This window comes from Aythya marila, assembly GCF_965140915.1.
Source record: "Aythya marila genome assembly, chromosome: 1".
In the NCBI taxonomy this organism is placed as follows: domain Eukaryota; kingdom Metazoa; phylum Chordata; class Aves; order Anseriformes; family Anatidae; genus Aythya; species Aythya marila.
Window position 1 is genome coordinate 170,784,725 of NC_139042.1, and position 21,462 is coordinate 170,806,186.

General features: G+C 38.6%; 2 protein-coding genes across 7 annotated transcripts in view; one reads left to right on the forward strand and one right to left on the reverse strand.

The window, feature by feature from the left end:
- Positions 1 to 4,374, forward strand: part of GRIP1 (glutamate receptor interacting protein 1) — a 325,481-nt gene extending 321,107 nt beyond the window's left edge. For all 6 annotated transcript variants that reach the window (XM_082784855.1, XM_082784860.1, XM_082784859.1 and 3 more), the window contains 2 exons: positions 1,668 to 1,814; positions 2,866 to 4,374. In XM_082784855.1, coding sequence (XP_082640981.1) covers positions 1,668 to 1,814; positions 2,866 to 3,102 — 384 coding nt within the window. In that variant the 3' untranslated portion in view covers positions 3,103 to 4,374. The remainder of the gene's footprint in view (positions 1 to 1,667; positions 1,815 to 2,865) is intronic.
- A 176-nt stretch (positions 4,375 to 4,550) lies between these two features.
- HELB (DNA helicase B) lies at positions 4,551 to 19,970 on the reverse strand (the record flags this gene model as incomplete). Its single annotated transcript, XM_082784862.1, has 13 exons — positions 4,551 to 5,637; positions 6,090 to 6,491; positions 6,746 to 6,880; positions 7,770 to 7,983; positions 8,119 to 8,178; positions 9,614 to 9,698; positions 10,664 to 10,794; positions 11,050 to 11,191; positions 12,068 to 12,239; positions 13,650 to 14,510; positions 15,841 to 16,064; positions 18,261 to 18,632; positions 19,769 to 19,970. The coding sequence occupies 13 exons, from the start codon at positions 19,968 to 19,970 to the stop codon at positions 5,548 to 5,550; spliced, it is 3,090 nt and encodes a 1,029-aa protein (XP_082640988.1). The 3' UTR covers positions 4,551 to 5,547.
- Positions 19,971 to 21,462: the final 1,492 nt, after the last annotated feature.

Genomic DNA, 21,462 nt, shown 5'->3' on the forward strand with positions numbered 1-21,462 from the left:
ATGAAATATATTGAATTTGCAGATGGATTTGTCAGTAGGTGAAATGCCCTTTGACTCTTAAAATGCACGCTGAGATGGATAATGAAAGCTTCACTGACAAGTTAGGTCAGGCGAAAATGGGAGCAAAGACAGCTTAAGCTCAGCGGTCACTGGGAGGTTTGAAATGGAGGTCACAGACTGAAAAAGAGAACCCGTCACTGGAAAAGAGAAGGCCTCCAGCTTAATTAACAGGACTTTAGGCATGGCTTTCTACTTCACTGTACTGTACAAAGGGAGGAAAGCGAGGGAAGAGGAAGAACAGGTGTGAAAGTCAGGGATGAATACCGTGTGTGGATATTTGTGCTTACTGCAGCATGAGGCAGAGATGTTTTCACAGCAGCCCAGCGACGCTCCATCCACTTGTACAGACAAAATGGTGCTGTCGCTACAGCAGCTGGTCTGCCCTCCTGATGTGAGAGAGAAGCAAGGGAAAAAAAACACCCCTAAAGGAATAAAAAACTAAGTATACTTACAAAGAAGTTTCTGAATTCCGTTCTATCAAAAAACTAAAATAACAAAACTGCCTGCAAAGCACTAATTCTCCGAATGCTTGGAAAACCTCCTCCTAACAGCTTTAACTTCTATGTCCTACTGTTGAATGGCCGTCTCTTACCTCTGTAACTAACACACCTGCACTAACACAATTGGTTTTGTGCAGAATTCCCCTCCTGTGGGTCCTTCTGTAGGAGCCGTGTTTGTGCTTTCTTAGAAGTCTGCATTGTAACTCTTATACTGAGCACTGCTGAGACTGGGCCTTGCAGGGCTGGCCATCACCTGGCCAAAACAAAGAAAGCTGGCTGGGGATCAAGGTGCCAGTGGTATTTGTGCCCTGTGGCAGCTCCCGAAGCCATGACACAGGTCATGGTTTGGTTTAGGCCAGGTCTTTATTACCGCACATCAGCCTTCACCATCGAAATCCCCAAATGCCAAGTCTTGTTAGCAGCACTCACACTCCTGTGATTGAATTGAGACTGTTGGCTGCAATTAAATGATCAGTTCCCTGTGGAGAGATTATATGGATAGCTTTCAGTTAATTTCTTACCCATGCCACACAAAGCCTCATCATTTGGGAAGGAGGGGGTGGAACCTGTAGCTTAAAGTAAGCTCAGCTGATTTTACAGCCTGTTTTAGACTAGATTCAGACATTTGGGGCAACTAATTACGCTCTCAGAGTCAAAAATGGAATGAGTGAATCGCAAGACATGTTGTTAAACCCCAAAGCCTACAATTAAAGAATTTACTGATTTACTTAAGAGAAACAAAACCTAATTGGCTGACCAAGCTAATGCTTTGTACTTGGGTATCCTGGTGACTAGAGAACAGGACAGCAAAAGAGTAAGATTCAGAAAAAAAAATCATGCCACAAAACATGGCGTAGAAAACACGTTTCCAGCTGTTAAGTAGAAGTGAAGAGCACTGCTTATTACTGAAGGATAAGGAAGCTTCTGAGATCCTTAATATGATGTAAAAATGGGGTCATCTCCCATATAATATTAGAAGTACCACGTAGTAGTTAAGTGGTCCCTCGAACATGAACTAAGCCTAGGAAGGAGACCTGCCAAGTGCTTGTAGAAATGTGCACATGCTTTTTTTTCCCACCTTATCATCACATCACATTACCTCCGCAGGTAACTTTGTACAAGGACACTGATGGAGAAGACTTTGGGTTTAGTGTCTCAGATGGCTTGTTGGAAAAAGGAGTGTACGTTAAAAACATTCGACCAGCGGGCCCTGGCGATCTGGGTGGTTTGAAACCATACGACAGGCTGCTGCAGGTAATGTTTCTGGCACCACACAGGTTTGGCATGAATGGCCATGACGTACAGCAGCATTTTTGTAAAAGGATTTGTAACCATACTGCATGGTGTCTGGGTATGATCTGTGTACTCAGATGTGCGTGCAGAAAACTGCGTGAAGTTGTGTCAGCACTCATTCGGAGCAACCTTATTATCCGCGTTGCTTATTATATTTTCAATGAGGAGCAGTCTTGCTATTTTTTATTTCTGCTGAGAAAGGATGTGGGGGAAATGGGAAGAAGGAAAAAAATTATCCTAATTGCTTTGTGCCACAGGCTGTATAAATCACTTAGAGCCTAGATAAGGCAGCAGCACCTCATGGTGATTTGGGCTTTTATGCAGTAGAAGTAAGAGTAGATTTTTCTCTATTATGTCACATTTATAGAAACAAATTATTTATTTCAGAACTTCAAAGGAGACATAAAAATGCTTACTGGAAAGTTAGAATTTCCCAAGGCATTTCCAGATGGATTTGTAATTTTTCCTGTTCTTGATACAGACTTGAAAATTGTTTCTGTGCTTAATCCAAGCTGCTGATCGCCATAGTTGTAATAGCGTAACACAGAGCGCCACGCTTAGTGCGGTGCCAAGTTGGCTTGTGAGGGAAAAAGTTATTTATTTATTGTCAACTAGGCCAATAGAATGTTTGTGTATTAATAAATACCAGAGAAAACATAAACAGAAGCTTTAGATGTGGGCTGTGGCATTTAAATTGATGAATACTGTGAAAGTGAGAAAAATTATGTGCTGTTAAGTATCATACATGTATACGGAACAGGCATTGTGACTCCTGACAACCACTATCACCGAGGCCAGTAAGGCCATTTTAGCCACATTCCATTAAACAGGAAGTAAAAAACTTCATTGATGTCTTCAGATCAGACAGATACCGTAGTTAAATGGTCTTTTATCGGGCTATTCTCTAGCTGCAAGATTTAAGTCAGCTTTCATGGTCTCAAGGATGATCTGTTTGTCTTGTGATCGTATTTTTTTGTCTTAAATAATGAAAATCAATCTTCTAATCGTTCAGGTAAACCACGTTCGCACCAGGGACTTTGACTGCTGTCTGGTTGTGCCCCTCATCGCAGAATCTGGCAATAAGCTGGAACTGGTTATTAGCAGAAACCCACTGGCCTCTCAGAAAGGAAGTGCAGACCAACAGCCTTCAGCAGGCGGGGAGTGGAGTGATCAGAACAATGCCTTCCTCCAACAGACTGGACATGCTAATGTTAACACAGAGGCACGGGATCCTACAAATACTTTATAGCAAAAAATAATTTGAGTGGGACATTCGGTAATAAAAAACAATTATGGTGCTAAATCCCTTTAAGATTTTTCTGAAGATAAGGCTCAGACACAATATAGCACTAAAAAGCACAGGAGGTCAGTCTGTCTGTCTCAAGGCTTATATTAGTTCATGGTCACGTTTTAAAAAGTTTAACTCTTTGTTAAATCACTCCATTTCTAAACAATCTGCCATTAGCAACAGTACCTAAGGGCATTTTTCCCCAAACAAAAAAGAGGGGAGATGTTTAAACATGATTTAGATGTACCTTTCCCTTCATCATCAGCTGCTGTTTGAGGGAAAAAGCATGGAGTTAACTTCTCCTAACAGTGGTGCCCAGGTTGATTTTTAAAAACATTTTAGCAGCAAGTCGTTGTCTGATGGCCGAGGAAGAATGGTGTGCTGGCACCACGCTTTCTTGTTAACTGTCTAGCTCTGTAATTACGGGGACCTTGATTCTGCTGGCAAGAATGGTATACTCTTCAGACAAAGCACGGTTTAGATATTTTAACAAAGTGTTTTTAGGAAGCTGCAGCATGTGGTGAACATTACTCCCCAACAACTGTGGTAAATTTTAGTAGCTCATATGTTATTCCCTATGCAATGAAATAATTAATGATAGGTCTTGCAACATGTAAGGCTTTTTAAGCAAAGACTTTTTTTAGTGAGATTGAAAACCTCTGAAGGAGGATTACTGATGAGTAAAATTGAAAAGAGTTTAGACAAACTAGAAAGGTTTTAAAATAAAATGGATTTTTTTTAACTATAGCAGTGGAAGATTGATACAAAAGCTCCTTAATGATCCATAGCCCTGTAAACTTCTACTGTCGTACACAAGCTTTTTAAGTCAAACAATTTCTTGAGGGGACTAATGTCCTATTTAATATACTTTGTTTTCAGCCTTCTTTATGATAAACTTACCCCCTACAACACGTTTTTAGAATTTAAAATTGTAAATACATTTTACAAACTTCACAAATTCTCCTGGCTCCCCTCTCCCCCCAAGCAATAAAATACTGCCAGTTGCTTTATATGCTCACCAGCAGCTGCTTTGGTTTATTCCAGTATTCGAGTTGTTATTGGTAATTATTGTTCTTGGTGAATATAAAGATACTGGATTTGTACATTTGTAGAGTCTCCACATCTAAGCAATCACCTAACAGAGTTGTTTCTGGTCAATTTAAACTGTTTAACTGTATTCCCTATTGCTGTTTCCAATACATAAACAAGCTCACCCTGCACACACAAGTATGTCTGATTTATATTTCAGCACTGCCAGAAAAGGTCAGAGTAACATTCAATGCTGAATCATGTAAAAAAAAAAGAAAAAAGTCCATGAGTCACTTAAATATGTATTTTTATTTGTAACAAATAAGTATTAAACTGTAAAGTATTTTTGTACAAATTTAATACTTTAATAGCATGATATTTATCGTCTATGTATGTTTTTTTGAAATTCAAACTGTTGCAAATATTTGTATGGAAAAAATGTATAAATTGAAATAAACAGTGATTTAAAGACAGTAGAAACGAGGTAGCATTTTTCTATTTTACATGTAGAGTAGCAGTTTGAGTAAAAAAAAATACCATGATTATGTTCATGGTACACTTTTTCCTGCTGTATGAGTAAAAAAAAAAAAAAGTTTGTTAGAAGTATGCAAGCTCTTTTCAAATTTAATTCATCTGAAGCTTGTGTAAACATTCATCTTATTTATCCTCATACAGTGCAATGTATCAAATCATGCAGTACACAAACACGTGTAAAAAAGCAGCATGATATTTGAACCCTAACTTGGAATGTTGCTTTTGTTCCCAAGGTCATTAGCAGCATACGGCTTTATAGGGTAGAGCAACGATGGCAAGTTTTACATCATTCACAAGTGCAAAGTGGGAAAAAAATTCTGTGGCAATGATTGCAGCTTTTGTTTCTTGTTATAACAAGATTAAAATCCATAATCCGTCAAAGCTTCATGCCCATAATTCTGCCACATTACAAGCAGGGTAGTTTGGATTTCTCTAAACTATTTTTTTGACTGAAGACCAAAGTGCAACTTTGGCACATCAATAACAGATTCTAATCGATGCTGCAGCATTAGGAAATAGATAAAACTTGGTATGGCTACAGTGTTCAAACTACAAAATGCCCATGTATTATTCAAGGATACTTCTGGATCCTAAAAGAACTCTAAGTTCCTTCTTCACCAAAACAAAAGACTGATAAGGCTTTTGATGACTAATGCACCAAGGAAAACAGATCTACTAAAAACAGATCACTGAAAATATAAAAGGCTCACTTTAAAATAAGCAGTTCTTAGAGAAAATACTATTACAGGAAAGCTTTTGAAAATCATTTGCATACCCAGCTTCTCCATGCCAAAAATCTTGAAAAAAATGGGTGTATTCATAAAGAGGATAGTTAATTGTCTGCTAGCTTTTGAAAAGCTTCCTAGGAGTTACATGTTGCAAACTTAGACTCTGAAGTCTGGAAGAACCAAGTGGGGATTCTTGTACTATTGGCTGTGAAAACAAACAAACAAAATGTTAATCAGAGTTTAGACCAGATCTAAACTACAGTAACAGCATCAAAAAGTAAGAGCTCTTTACCCGTGACAGATATTAGATACAGTAAGAAAAAAATAATCTGTTAAGCATGTTTGCCTGTATAAAAATAGATCTACTTCAATGAAGACATTGTATGTAAATGTGTTACAGCAGATCAGCTCCTAAAAGTTGACTTCTGTGCACAAAGAATAAGCTAATAAAGAGTCTAAGCTAGTTCATAATTAGTAACATTTAGTAACAAGATGTATAAATTTACTACCCCTGAAATTATAACCAATTCTTCCCTGTTGGTCACGTTACTCTGAGAAAATATCTGCCAAACCTGACTGCTTCACAAATTACTGGTCATCTTGAAAATTTTAATATATTTAAACTTTGAATACTTTAAAAAGTAAGGAGATACTTACAGAGGATGTTTTCGTGGCATCCTCAGGATTCTCTGCATGATTTCGTTGTCTTTTATACGGACTTATCTTCTGCTGTGAATCACCCATCTGGTCTTTTCTGAGATCTGCTGACTCTTCTTTAACCGGGTCAGTGCCAGGTTCAGATGGGTCCGGAGCATCCTTTGTCAGGGTAGAGGAGATTTGTTCTGGGCATGTGCTTGTTTCTGCAATTTCCTCTCTCAAAAATCTCTGTAAGCGAGTTTTTCTGGGATTGCTCTTGTTAGTGACTGCTCTCCTGAGGTGCTTCTCTTCGGCTATAACATAGACACGGCAGCGCCCTCTGGTCACGGCTGTGTACACGTGCTGCCAGTGCTGACGCCCAGGATTGCCAACCACATACACCACAGTTTTTTCCTCAGACCCCTGAAACATATTTAAAAACAACTTATAAAATGAAGATCTCCAGCGAGTAGTAAAAAATAAAAAATGAAAAGGACAGCTTACAACAACAGACAAGTTGGAGACAGACACTCCTGACAGTATTTTCTGTCCTGCATTCAAGGAATTTTAGTTTTGAGAGAGCTTTGATACTTCCTTGTGAAAATACAGTGCATTAGCGAGATAAAGGCATGAGAAAGCTTTATCACCCGATAGCTTTGTTTTGCTTCAGTTTTTACCTGAAAAGTGTGAATAGTTTTGGCCCACGCATGTTTTATACGGCAGAGCTTCTTCAGAGCCTTATACTTCACAGTGAATGTGGAGCCGTATGTGCTGCTGATGGTCAATAAGCGCTGTTTATTAATTTCTACATCCTAAAGAAATAAATAGCATAAGAACACTTAGCAGTAAGCTTGTATCAGCAGTTTGATCAACGTCTATACTTCCACACGTGTCTATATGCTACCTTTCCATGGTATTATGATAGCTGCAGTGTCAACCAAGTGAAATAGTTTCAGAAGACACTAAGCCCAAAAGACTACTATCTTTCACTGACCATCTTCAAGGAAAATACTTTCACTGTACAGGGTCTACCCTGACTCCTCTTTAGTATGAAAAAAATCCAGGAAAGGAAGTTTTAATACCCAGAAATTTTCAATTACCTTAGGACAAGATGAAATACTACCAGCGAGCCCATTTAACAATTTGTTGCCACAAATGATGATAAGCCTGCTCTCTTCCACCAACCTTATACAGTCCCCAGGCACAAATACTGATATTTTCACTGGATCCTCTGCTGAGTCAAAACAATTCAATTCACTCAGGTGCTGAGCAGAAAAACATAGGATTCTGTGTTGGTGTGGGCTTCCTTCAGCTTAGTTTTCTACTGGGGGAGAACTCAAGCTGTAACATCAGCTTTATTCTTCACATAAGACTATGTGCCTACATCCAAAATACTGCGTATTTCATTTAAAATACATTTGAGTATTTACAGAATATATAACCAAAAAAAAAGTCACAGCACTGAACAAGACCAGACCATCTGAAACTCATTTTACAAAAATGCCCAGAGACTTATTTTTAATTCTCTATTACATATCTGCCTCTTTCTTGTAAAAGGGTAGCCTTTCACATGATAGGTTTTTAGAACAACTAGGTATCTATTATGGACTAAACTTTGAGAACTGCTTTGTTCTGAGGACTCAGAAAGGACTGGATCAGTTACCACTATTTTCTGTGCAAGTTCCTTCAGCAACAACTTACATCTGTTATGAAAAATATATCTCCATTGCACAATCGTTTGCCATCCTCAGCAGCTGCTGAACTGAGGGTGGTTTCTCCATTTCTGCATTTATGATCCTCTTTCTGATCAGGATCCTTTCCAAAGCCATGGCCTGGCAAGAGATCTTTGAGATATGTATTTCGTGTGCAGGAAATCTTGTCATCAATTTGAAATACAAGTCGTTTTTTATCGTCTCTAGGTCAGAGAAAGAAAAAAGTGAGAAATGTATTTACTACGTATGCATTTACTATCACTTACTATTTCTGGTTATAACACTTTCAAAAACAAAGTGAGGTTCTTCAGGGTAAAAACTGCAAAACACTAGCTTACCTGGTTAAATGCTTTGAATAGTGTTGACAACAAAGTTCGTTTATTAGATCACAGTCTTGCCTACATCACACAAAAAAAAAACAAAACAAAAAACATGAACAGACTCATGATGTACTTAAAGAATACTAAACGTAAAACAATTACATGCCAATGCCACATTAGCATAATAATTAAAAAGCAATGGAAAAAAGTTCATCTTAGCTGTGACGACTTTCCACCAATGATTGAAAAAAATCATTAATTCAGAGTTCTGAAGATAAAGCAGTAAAATAACAGTTTTGTCTAAATATGATTGAAAGTGATGTCTGTGATGCATATTTAGATTAGTTGGACTTAATTTTAAGACAAAGAACAAAACTAAAGCCTGGATAAAACCTGTCCGTGTATGTATTATAACTAGACAGAAGAGTTGGTTATTTTATATACTTGCTTTTTAAAGACATGGAATTTTAACTTTTAAATGCAGATTAAGTACTTGTAAATATCAAGGAATCTTCAATGGAAATCATTGATTTCCATTAATTTCTGCATTCAGGTACAATACTGTACCAGAATGCAGAAATAAACTTGATTTCAGAATATTTCAATATTCACAACAAAAATATGAATCACAGACTCAGAGAATGGTTTGGGTTGGAAGGTACCTTAAAGACCTCCCAGTTTCAACCCCCCCCAATATGGGCAGGGACACCTTCCACCAGACCAGGTTGCCCAAAGCCCCGCCCATTATTTCAGTGTTTCTGTGAAACCACCTGTATTACTGATGGTCTGTGATGGTTCACATAATCACTGCTTGATATGTGACTGAATCTTTCTTGAGGATTTGTTAGAGCCACACATCCTGCCCTCCTTAAACGACCAGTACTGTGCTTCCACATATCCACATTACATAACTAGACCTGGCCCTCGTCACATCTTCTGCCATTTGATTACAGCCCACCTGTCACAGCAGCATGCCTACACAGTAAGGTTAAATGTTCCCATCGTGCGCCCTGAAATTCACTGCTGCTATGATGGGATAGATTTGAGTACAGACCATGTGATGTCATCTCAACTGTCTCTCATCAGGTTAAGGTGCAACACTGTGTTTTGTGGGTTCCTCCCGGAGTTGAGCCCTCACCTGTTGCTTCTGAAGAGCTCTGCCTTGTTGCCAACAGCACAGCACAGGCTCTCGGAGAATTTACTACAGAAACTCACCACTCAGTCCATCCTTCATTTACTTAACATAAACAGTACAGATGAACACAAACACAGAGTCAAAAAGCATGGTGCAAAATAACAGAAAAATACATAGAAAATTTATAGAAAAATCTAGCAACTCTCCACAAAGAGACTGGGGGCAACCAGAAGGCTTAGGAGAAGACACCTGGTCTGTTTTTCTCTCTATTCATTTTTATGATATTGTCACTAGTCTCTCCAGCTCAACATATTCAGCTATTTTTAGATAGTGGCTGCTAGCAAAGATACTTCAATGTCTGCCTACGTGTTCTTTTACCTTCTGAAAGCAATGAACTGTGATTGTCTGGCATCCTGCAATCCAGGTCCTTCTTTAAGTAAAGCCTTTATGGCACTTGGCAAATCTGATTTAGAAGACATAAAAGATAAGGCATAAAAAGTTGAAGAACAAACAATGTAAGAAAGAAAAACATAATTGAGTATGAAATCATTTTTGCTGCTTCAATGCCATTTCAACTTTTTAAGTATGTATGCATTTACACACACACACATATATATTATACACACCACCCAAAAAGCATCATGCAGCTATCCCACTGTCAAAATGGGAGATGAGTATGATATGGAAGGAGAGAAATGCTTACTTCTCTAATAAACAGCTTGTATTTCATGCAAAATAAGTTTGTTTTTTTTTTTACAGTGCATGAGAGGTATGGATAGACCATTATTTAACCACAGAACTATACATTTAAATTTCCCAGAAGAAATCCTTTTTTAGTGTTCTGTTAGCTGAGTAAGTTACTAGAGTAAGATGAGTTGATAATATCCCCACTATTATTTTTTTCCACATTACACTGATGCATACAAAGTGGAGACCCCTCAATCCACTTATCCAATAACAATCCAAAAACAAAATGAATTATCCTGACCCCAAAACATCCTGAATGAAATAGTGGTGTCCCCTTTGCTTCCAATTTCTTAACTTTATACTAGAGTTGAGATTACATGGCTACAGCTGGTCTTTACTCAGATGCTTCACTTATAAAATGTGTAATCTTTTAAGGTTTGACAGCTTCAACCCCAGCATAAATAGACAATTATATCTGATGGCACTGGTTGAAGCATTATCACACCCATTTCAAAATGTAACTGGTGAGCTGGAGCTCTATAGCATATCCTTTGCACCAATGGGTCTTGCCGTGTGCACTTAACTCAGGCAAATCTCAAAGGATGAATCTAGCATTTAAATCTATACCACAAATAAAATGAAAAAAAAAACTAAAATCTCCCCAAAATGTCAATTCCAGCCAAACAGTCTTTGCCTTACAAAAGGGAAGGTCAAGATCACAAACTGAGTGTACACACTTACTGTCACTACCCCCACCAGAAGGTAAAGCGATAAAAATGAATTTCTTCTCAGGTCTCGGCATCGTCAGTGCTTTATTCCAACCAGAAACTTCCAGCACCTCATCAAGTTCAGGAAACTTCCGCTGCGAGATTCTTCACGGGAGCAATGGAGGGAAAACAGAAAAAAAAAATACTTCCAGTTAAAGGATTGCATCAGCCTGAAGTTCATCATTCATAAACTTTTTCTCATTTATTATACAATACATACAGACTGAAAACAGTGTTACTAATTTTGAATAAGAAGAGGTAACAGAAGCAGTACCATAGATTTAAATCTTGATGTGCTTTTGCAGGTAAAGCACCGTGTCTACTGCAAGAATGCTCCTTACACACAAAAGGAAATCCTACCTTGTTGCATTGTCTACAATTAGTTGTGATTCAGCTCGGTGATTAGTTCGCAGTTCCACAGAAAAACCTCTTGGCTTTAGACTCTCAAAGATATCAAGTAGCATATTTCCGGGGTCTATACTTGGTAGCTGTCTAGTATCACCTAAATAGAATGCAAATTAGGCTTTGTGAGGAGCAATAACAGAACATTTTAAAAAAAAAAAAAACTGTATTGGAAAAAAAAAAAAAAACAACCACTGAAATTAATAAATACTCAGCCTTCCACATCATACCTCACAGGATGAGACTTTGGAATCACAAGCTTCCTCAGTACATATCATGTGAAATGAAACTTCCAAGTATCTAAGAAACTTTGTCTGGGGAGTAAGACTGTTCTGTAGTTTAAATCTTTCACATTCCTCTCTTAGTAATGCCTAACTAGCAGGTACAAATCACTCTGCATCATGAATACCAACAGTGATCATATCTTATCCAAACACATTTTGAAAATTACACATTTCAAAATGAATGCCATAAATGGCATGCAAAAACCAAACTTCTAAGAAAGCAGAAAATTGGCATTTTACACTTGTTTTCCTTTCTGCATTAAAACTAGTTGATTCTAGTATTAAGAGCCCCAAGGAACCAGTCATCTCACATCTGACTCATATGCTGACACTAGCTTCTTTAAATTTAAGGAAATGAGAAAAATTTCTCGGTTGCAAGATATATATAATAAGCTACCACGTGGAAGTCATAATACTTACAGAATCTGACAAAACACTACTAAATAGGTAACAGAGATACCGACACTTTCATCCTGACAGATGAGATAGAAAACTGTTGAAGAGTCCAGTCGACCTGGTCTGACTTTATGCGTAAGCAGAAATACCCAAGTGCTTTCTGTTACAAGTTACCCAATGTAACTTTCTGAGTATTTAAAGACCCATCAAGATCAGTGGCAGCTGTGATAGTTACTCTGTATATTGTGTATTATTCAATACTGTATTATCTTAATTATTTATTTCTTCCCACTTACCTAAAATAATAAGTTTGGCAAGCTCGGCATGCTCATATAAGAGTTTTAAAACTAAACTGAGAACATGTACAGGCACCAAGCTTCCTTCATCCACAATCAGAACTGTCACAGTAGAAAACTTCCACGGGAATTCTTGTCCAGTCTGTCTCCATGATTTAAAACTATAGATGATCTAGAAATGAAACAAAATAAATTAAAAATATATTAAAAGTAAGTTCTGACACTAATGAGCTGAGAACAACTGCTTTTTAAAGGTAGCGATAGCATGGTAGAACATCTTCTACTGTTGTATTTAGAAGTATTATCTGAAATTCTGAACTCACACCTGTAAGACTCACAATACTCAAGCAGTTTTGTTTCCTTCCTCAGTGAATACATTGCTAGCTGAGATAATCAGCACTTACTTGCATTAAAGCACAGAAATGCATCCTCAAATTTGGGGCTTTAGCACAGGAAGATCAGCATGGGCGTTTTGAGAATGTCTACATATAAAAGTCTGAAGCAAGAATGCATTTGTTCTGCTACATGATATGGGAAGAATTTGCTCGTACTCCAAATACACAGTATTCTTTCTGTAAGCATGGAAACCCTTAAATCTATTTCTGTGATTATCTCGATTGTAAATTAACCAAGTTATATCTCCTTCTCCCAGTGCTGGGTATAGGACAAGTCCTTACTGCTCAAGTCATCAAGTCACACCTTGCTCTATTTGCTTACACTTCAAGCTACAGAAAACTGTTTCCAATGATTACCCCAACAATTCTGAAAAACAAATGGCAGGCCAGAGAGCACAGCTCTTTTTTTTTTTTTTTTTTTTTTTTTCCTGCAGGAATCCCAAAGGCTATAAGGTCAGGACATAGGTTGCTCAGTAACAGAGCACTTCCTTCTACAGCTGCTTGTTCACACTAATGAACCCCCAACATTGCACAGAGAAGGGGAACAGGCAACTACCCAGTTTCCAACAGAACTTAAAATAAGCCCAATGTATCTTCTGTGTTATTATAATTTTTAATTATACAAGTTATTCCACACCTCCAATATCTTGGCACCTTCTGCCATCTACAACAACAGAGACTTATGTTTATTAACAAACAGTTTGCTTACTACTTTTTTCTAATAATAATAATAATAATGAAAGATTGCACAGTATTTGACTGTAGGTAGGAAAACAGCGTGAATAAAATTCATCTCATTGACCCCAGGCTACTGGTCTCTTCACCTGTGTGCAGATATCAATATGCAACAGGACACTGGAAAACAGGTTTGCCATTTAAGGAGCTATTTCTGCTCTTGTATCTGCTACAGATTACACAGAGTATAATAAATGAGAAGCTAAAAAGACCAGATGCCCTAAAAAGGCACAAATTTGAGATGTATAAAAGCGAAAAAAGAAAAGTTGAGCAAATAATGTATTTGTGATGATTGATGTATGATTCCCCAAAATGGAATGATGATTTTCAAATGCTGACAAGCATCAAAAGCATTACCATTAATAACTAAAAACGCTATAAGAAAATTTCAGTAACAAGTTTTTTTCTAAAACAACAAATAATAACACAGATTTTAAAAAGAAAATCCTTACCTGATGCAGAGTGTATGCAGGAAGACTGGTTTTTTCACTCAAAAGGCTTGCTGCTCTCCCTGTAGGTGCAGTCAATAGTACGTTCAAACAATTCTTTGTGCCAGTGTTCTCTGACTCCGAGTGATGATCAAAGGTGCCCCATTCCTCAGATGCGTCCAGGTCTCCTTCAAAGTCTTTAGAAGCAGCTTCCACTTCTTTTTCTACCTGCTTTAAGTGACGGAAAAGGCAGCTAACAACTGTGCTCTTCCCACACCCTCCTTTTCCGCTTATGATTGTGACAGGATTAGAACAAATCTTTTCCACAGCAGTCACCTGATCTATATCTACCTCTCCCTTACTTTGGGTGCCAGCTGTGGACTCCAGCTGTGGATTTTCACAGTTATGATTGCCTGGATTATCTTCCTTCAGGTGTTCCGTTTCATGAGCCAAGACAGCATTCATTTCATCATCTGCCGTTTCTCCTGACGTCTCAAAAGTGTTAAGTATCTTTCTCGCATCAACATTCAGTTGCCACGAGCAGTTTGACAGCAGACGACCTATATACATTGCAATGTCTCTTTCAGATTTGTAAAGATGAGGCAGAAACACGAGTTTTTTCTCCCTGATCACGATCTTCTCGTCTTTCAAAAATTCAAGAGATTGCCAAGCGTGCTCAATGGGCATATCTTTAGATACAAAATTAGTTAATTCATCTTGATCTTCATAAGTGTGTCCCATTTCTCTACACCGTTTCTTGAGTTTATCGTAGAGAATTAATGCATTCTTCTGCAAGTCAGGAATCTGCCGGAGGAGATGTTCACACTGACGGAAGGCTTCCCATGTTGCCTCACAGTAAGAAAGTTTCAGTTCCCTGTAGGTAATCTTCTCCCCAAAAAGAATAAAAGCAAACATATTTATTTCAGATATTTTATTTTCCCTCTTGCTGGATAACATTCCTTTGAGTAAATATAAATTGCAATTCAGAGAGTGGATGCCTATAAAAGCACATGTATTTTTCACACTGTACATAATGTTTTTCGAGCTATATGAGAGCAAAATATTAAAAAAAAAAAAAAAAAAAAAAAAGGATGGAATGGTAACTCCTCTCTTTCGGTGTAAACGAGAAACTTTAAAAATCAAAAAACTCAGAAACTATAGAGAACTTATGTGCTCCTAATTAGCATGATTTCAAGATGCAAACTGCAGAAACATAGCACAGGTAAGACATTAACCAGAATATTATATCCAATTTGGAATATCATGATACTTCAAGAAACATATGACCTTTACAGAGACTAGAGAAAAATAGTGAAATACTGAGACATACAAAAGAAGATGAACTATCAAGAAAAAAAAAAAAAAAACATTTAGACTTAAAACTGCAGTGAGAATGCAGATCCTTGTTATACAGAACGAGAGAAACAAGTTTAACGTGCATCAAGGAATAGTCAAATAATACATCAGTAAAAGCTTTTTAAAGGAAAGGATGTGACACACTGGAACAGATTGGACAGATTGCTGAGTCTCTGAAATTGGAGGTCTCTAAAGGCAAGTCAAAACATCTGTCAGTGAAAGCTCTGGAGGGCTGGAGCTGAGGGATTAACGAATTACATTTCCGAACTATTAAACTTTACCTCTCATCTGAGCTACACGTGTGGGTAGGTGAGGTGCAGCAGCAAAGTTGCACAGAAAGTGTAGCTGGTGTCAGCAAAGGAAAACACGAAGGTAAACAGCAACTGCAAGTCCCATTATTAAAAAACACTAGACCATACTACCTCTTACAGCATAATTTATCTACCTTGCCATGAAACATAGGTCCTGTTCTATATATTAAGAGCAGAAAATCTCATTTGCTGGTATAAAGCTGAAAAGTAGAATTGAGAGTAGAACTGAGCTTTAAATTAGCTTTCTTACATTTGACCTGATACCTCAAGTAAGTACTTGAGGTAATACCTCAAGGAATTTTCTATTCCTTAAAGAAAAGACAAAACAAAAGGTTGTAACATGATCACATTTAAAATCTTTTGAGAAAATAACTGTAGGCCAACTGAGGAAAAAAACGGTAAAACTGAGCCGAGTAAATCATCCAGTTTAAAATGAGCTAGACTTACCTCCTAAGTAATAAAATGAACATAACCAAAACAACACGATATTCTAATGAAGATCAAATGTAACAACCACCACACTTTTTACCCTGCTTAACATTACTTACCCTGTTGAATCCAAGTTTCCATGGCTCATTCTTTAATATCGCATCCAATTTTGTTAGCATCTCATCTTGACAATGTACTGTCTCACCATCTGTATCATCGTTTCCAGTCCTTCTTTGCCAATTCACCATATTCAAAAGACAGCAAAAATGGCGTGGCAGAAGAATTGGCAAGAACTCCAGTATCATCGGAAAAGTCAGAGCTACCAATACTGCCTTGCCTGCAACTGTATGCACCATAAACCAAGAAAGTTTTAAGCAATATACAAAAATATTTGTAAAGGTAACTTAAACTGACTCTGGCTTTTATCCTTCTGTAGCCCCTGTATCCAAACCATCTCTGATATCTTCCACTTTCTTACTCTGTAATCCTTTTCAAATTCTTTTAGTCTATTTTCCCTGAACTGCCTTAGAAAAAAAAATGTGAACAGATATAAACTGAAACTAAATATACTCACATGAAAAATACAAGCTACACATTTAGTTTAAGCTACACATTTAGTTTAAGCTGCATATGCAATAGCCTGTTGTAGAAAGCCAGTTCAGACTTCACCACACCTGTCCCTCCTATTTAAAAATAAGTTTCATACAGATGTACAAAACAAAAATTAAAATCCAAAATAAAATAAAACAGACATAAGATTGGAGTAGCGCAGGAATTTAGGAAAATAGTTCTCCCCCTTGGCTTTCTCAATGATCCCAAACTTAAGCTATCACTTTCCCTCTGTGGGTACCAGTCTGGGGATCTGCAAAAGGGGAATAATGAAACTAATTTCTTCTACACCTCACTTTAAAAACAAGTTTTAGAGACTTTTACATGTTTTATCTCTTGGCAAGAAAAGAAAAAAAAAAAAAGCAATTCTTACGGAAGTGTCAAGGAAACTTCAGAACTCCAAATTTAAAACACCAATTTTTCTTGGTTACGTATTTTTTGTTATAACTACCTTACTTACAGAAATGCAGAAGTGAAACATTTCCCCTTTGAAGAAAATGATTAATTTTCAAGAGGAGAATCAACACACACTGTTGTTGGGTAAAAATATCTTCATTGCTTGAAGAACAAATTGTTCAAGTTGAAAACATTTAATTGACAATCAAAAAGTGACTATAGTAGTAATAGCAACATAGCATGGAGGGGGATATTTTTTTTCTACTTCCCAATGATAGAGAAAAGTTTGTAGCAAAGTAATTTAAGTTAGATATTAGGGAAAAATCTGCCAACTACAAGAGCAGGGAACAGTATGTTTAGCCACACAGTGTAATCTTCTTCAACAAAAAAGAACAAATGCATTAGACAATCAGAAGTGATCTACATATCCCATTAAAATTCATGCAGCGAACTAGATCAAAGTTCCTCCCACTATACGATCCAATCTCTTTACGGTCATGAAAAGCTCTGAAGTGCTAAGAACTTCTCTACCATTACAAAAACAAAACAAAAATCCTGAAGTTATAGAACTGTGATTTTTTTCTTTTCTTTACACGTGATTTGGAGCAAAGTCAGCTCAAGTCTAGCAGACTTACGAACTCTTTATCAGACACAATCTGTCCTCCAAAACAGTCCCCTCCATCTTTTGACCTGCCACTGCCCAGTAAGCCAAGTACTGAAGACTTCACTGACATGCACATAGTGGTGGATAGACCCAACCCAACCCAATACAAATTTATGCACAGCTGCTGCTGGATTTAAAAGACCTCCGAACCAGAGAACTGAGTCCCATGGTACTGCTGTTACCCAAGTGGCTCTGTACAGCACCAGGCCAGGGCAGCTTCTGCCTGCATCAGTAACGTGGCATTATGGAAACAGACCATTAGAGCAAAATAAAAGCTAGTGCTGAGCACATGCCTTAACTTGCCATATTTCAGTGGATTTTGCATAAAACCAGCTACACAACAGGATCAGGAGTCCCAAACCATCTCTGCTCCAGTGCTTCCACACGGAGATCCCCAGCCATACAGCCTGCTGATGGGCAGAATTATAAAACACCTAGGCAGCTAGGCTGTTCGGTGCAGCTGATCTGGACTGAGCTGAGGAATTAGCTGTTTGTGCTACAAAGAAGCAGACGTACCATTTCTGAATACATATTTGCCCGAAAACTCATAACCACCATGTTTAAGCAGTGCTGAAGCCATTTTTAGTAAGTCTGAATAAATCAATGAAATCTACGACACTGTCTTTGCACCTGTAGCACTAACAATTCCACTTCGGTAAGCCTACAGATTTCAGGAAAGTCCTTGCATGTCCACCTTTAATCAGTCAGTCGTTCTACTGCCCTCAAATTTAAAAATGTGCAAGAATTTTCGCACGTTCAGAATTCTTTTGAATACACACTTCATATGAAGACATGTCAGTTTGAACAAAGTATCTTAGAGATATAATCATTAGCTTATAAAACTAACAAATTGGTACACGATATACCTACCGGATTTCAAAACATAGTGTAAGATATCAAAATCCTTGGTGTCTCCTTGTTTCTTCCCTGTTGGTGGATGTGAATATTGGAATTGTTTTAGTTTTTCTTCAAGATTTCCAAAACTCAGTGCACACTCAGGAGGAAGCCAAGTGAAAAACTGTTCTCTAAAATAATCAGGAACTTTGCATTCTTTCAGAAAGAGGGAAAAGACTTGTCGGTTGTTTTCTTCTATATCAGTTCGAAGAAAATATGATGGATATCCTTGCACTAAGTACTTCGACCCCACTTTTTTAACTTTAACATTAACTTTCCACCAAGGGCCAACTAATGGAAAACGTCCAACTGCTTCATATTCCTCTTTCGAGTTCTCTTGTATGACAACTGAAACATTAAAAAGAAAAGTGAAACCACTGTTATTGCCAGCTGTAAAGAATAAAAGTTTGGTTTAATTGGAAGGGTTATTTTGTTTTGTTCAAAGATATTTTTATCTTTTGTATGATAAGTTACAGTAGGAAAAGTAAAGAAACATGGTTTTCAGAAAATTCCTAATGTCAGTCTTTCCTGTAGTATTTAAAAATGAGTACATCCAACCTCAGAAACAAGTAGGCAAATGGCTTCTCTAGGTGTGAGAGCTACAAAATTAAACATGTCTATGAATATTTATCAAACCAATTAAAGACACAACCATATAGTTTAACACTACGACATTTATGCCAAGATAGTGTGCGATTCAATCCTGAACAACTTTGTCACAGAGTGTTGTATCATGGTGCCTGCATGCTCTTTGGACACATTTCTATACCAAGTATTTCCTGCAGCTGAACCAGCCAAAATTATAAGCAACTAACACCTCTGAAATAATAATCTGTAACATTTTGCATGACCTGGTTTGCCCCCTCTGTCCATCCTCTCTCCCTCATTCATTTAGTAAAACACCAGTCCTCAGTGTCTGCAGATGTTAGGCCTATGACATTTTTTCTGTGTATTTTCCCCGTGCTACCCAGCTGAATTTAGCAGGTTTTTTTAAACAACTTATGGATAAAATATTTCTGCTAAGCAGAAGTTGCTCCAATGTCACCAGCCTGAGTACTCAACCTAGGGAATCCTGAAGGCCAACTATCATCACGCTTACATGCCATGTAGGTTAAAAATAAAAATAAAAATAAAAACATAGTCTGAATGGAAAAACTTTATGCTTTTTTACTTTTGCTGTGTGTGGTCATACGACTGTGTGTGTACACTTCCTTCTGCTAGCTCTGTGAGATTCACCACCTACTTTGTACTGCTTTACCTTATAATAAAATCAGTATCTGGGGAGTCTGGGCCTGACTACTTTAAAATTAAGAAGGAAATAGGAATGATATAAAGGTCTCAGCACCGGGGCTGCAGGGCTCCCTCAGAGAGGCCTCCCCGGAGAAGGAGCTGGGCGCCCACCTCAGGACAAGGAGGGACACGGGGGGACACGGAGGACATGGATATGGAGCACAGGGACCCGCCCGCCCCCCGCCGCCCCTCACCGGCCCGGCGCGGGGGCAGCGCGGCCGCCATCTCCCTCCCGGCGTCCTCCAGCAGCGCGGCCTCCGCCAAGAGCAGCTCCTCCTCGGCCTCCTCCTCCTCTTCCTCCTCCGAGTCCCCGTCCTCCGAGCCCCGGGGGTCCCGCCGCGGGGGCAGCAGCACCCCACGCAGCTCGGCCGCCGGCCCCCCGCCCGCCGCCGCCATGTCGCGCCTCGCCCGGCCCTCCCGCGGTGGCGGCGGGGCAGGGGCGGTGACGGGGGCCAAGCCCGAGGCTCTCCCCCCCCCCCCCTTTTTTTTTTTTTAATAATTTACACTAATTCCGTGTCTCTGTACGACTCCAACCACAAAAACTCCAAATAATAAAATAAAATCTCCGGTGTATCCTATTACACTTCGCCTAGCTGCCCCCCCCCCCCCAAATGCTATAATACTGTGCAAAACAGGTGTGTAGATAAAACATTTTTTCCGTCAGATCCTTCTTTCAAACCACCTGTACTTCCCTGCATTGCAATCCAGCTTACTTAGCTGCTTAGTCTCTGTTTAACACTGCAGATCTTTGTCGTTTCTGAAACTTTACCAAAGAGTAGTTTTGTATTTTCTTGCACATCACTTATTAAAAAAAAAGTACCAAGCCGTATTGTGTTTGGCACTAGTGGTCACTGAAGCCCACTAGAAACCCTGTGATTCAGTGATGGAAGCAGGTGTTTTTACGACCTGTTCCAAACTGGTTTTCACTGTTCAATAGTTAATATGATAATTTTGTCAGGTTATTATGTAGCACTATTATCTTTAACAAAATGTCACATACTTCTATTTCTGTATGGACATCCCTATCCACTGATAGCTCACAGAATCACAGAACGGTTTGGGTAGGAAGGGACCTTAAAGCCCACCCAGCTCCAACCCCCTGCCATGGCAGGGACACCTCCCACCAGCCCAGGTTGCCCAAAGCCCCATCCAGCCTGGCCTTGAGCACCTCCAGGGATGGGGCACCCACAGCTGCTCTGGGCAGCCTGTGCCAGGGCCTCACCACCCTCACAGTGAATAATTTCTTCCAAATATCTAAAGAGCAGAGTGGAGGGGGAGAATCACATCCCTCACCCTGCTGGCCACACTGCTATTGATGCAGCCCGGGGTATGGCTGGCTTTCTGGATATTTTAATCAAAGAACTAAGTCAAGTTTGTCTGATAAGGTTTATTTTCAAAATAATAAAATTATTTCTGAATGGACTTCTGTTTTCATTTGCCTTCTCTTTAATTTTTTCACCTGTGCCCCATTTCAGCTCTTCCTTTGCTTTGCTCTGTGCTCGAGTCACACTGCGGGTCCCTTGCTGCCACTTCAGAGAACAAGCACACAGGTTAACAGAGAGACAAAAGGCAGTAGGTGCTTGTACAAAGACTGGGGGATCCTTCTGTTTTAAAACTGAGTAATTTGGTACTTTTACACTCTGAAATGCAACAGAGAAATCTTGCACTAAGTAATTTTGACAAAGCAGCTGTTAATTTGCCTGGCTTCTGAGATGTCTGCAGCGTAGGTGTGCCTTTCAAAACAGTAACCCATGCTTTTTGTACATATGTTTTGGGAAAGTGGTATATATTAAAATACATCAAATCAATATACAATATATTTCATTTTGATCTAAGCTAAAAGAGACCTAATCCTTTTTTGCATTGTTTCATGTCTCCTTCCCATACA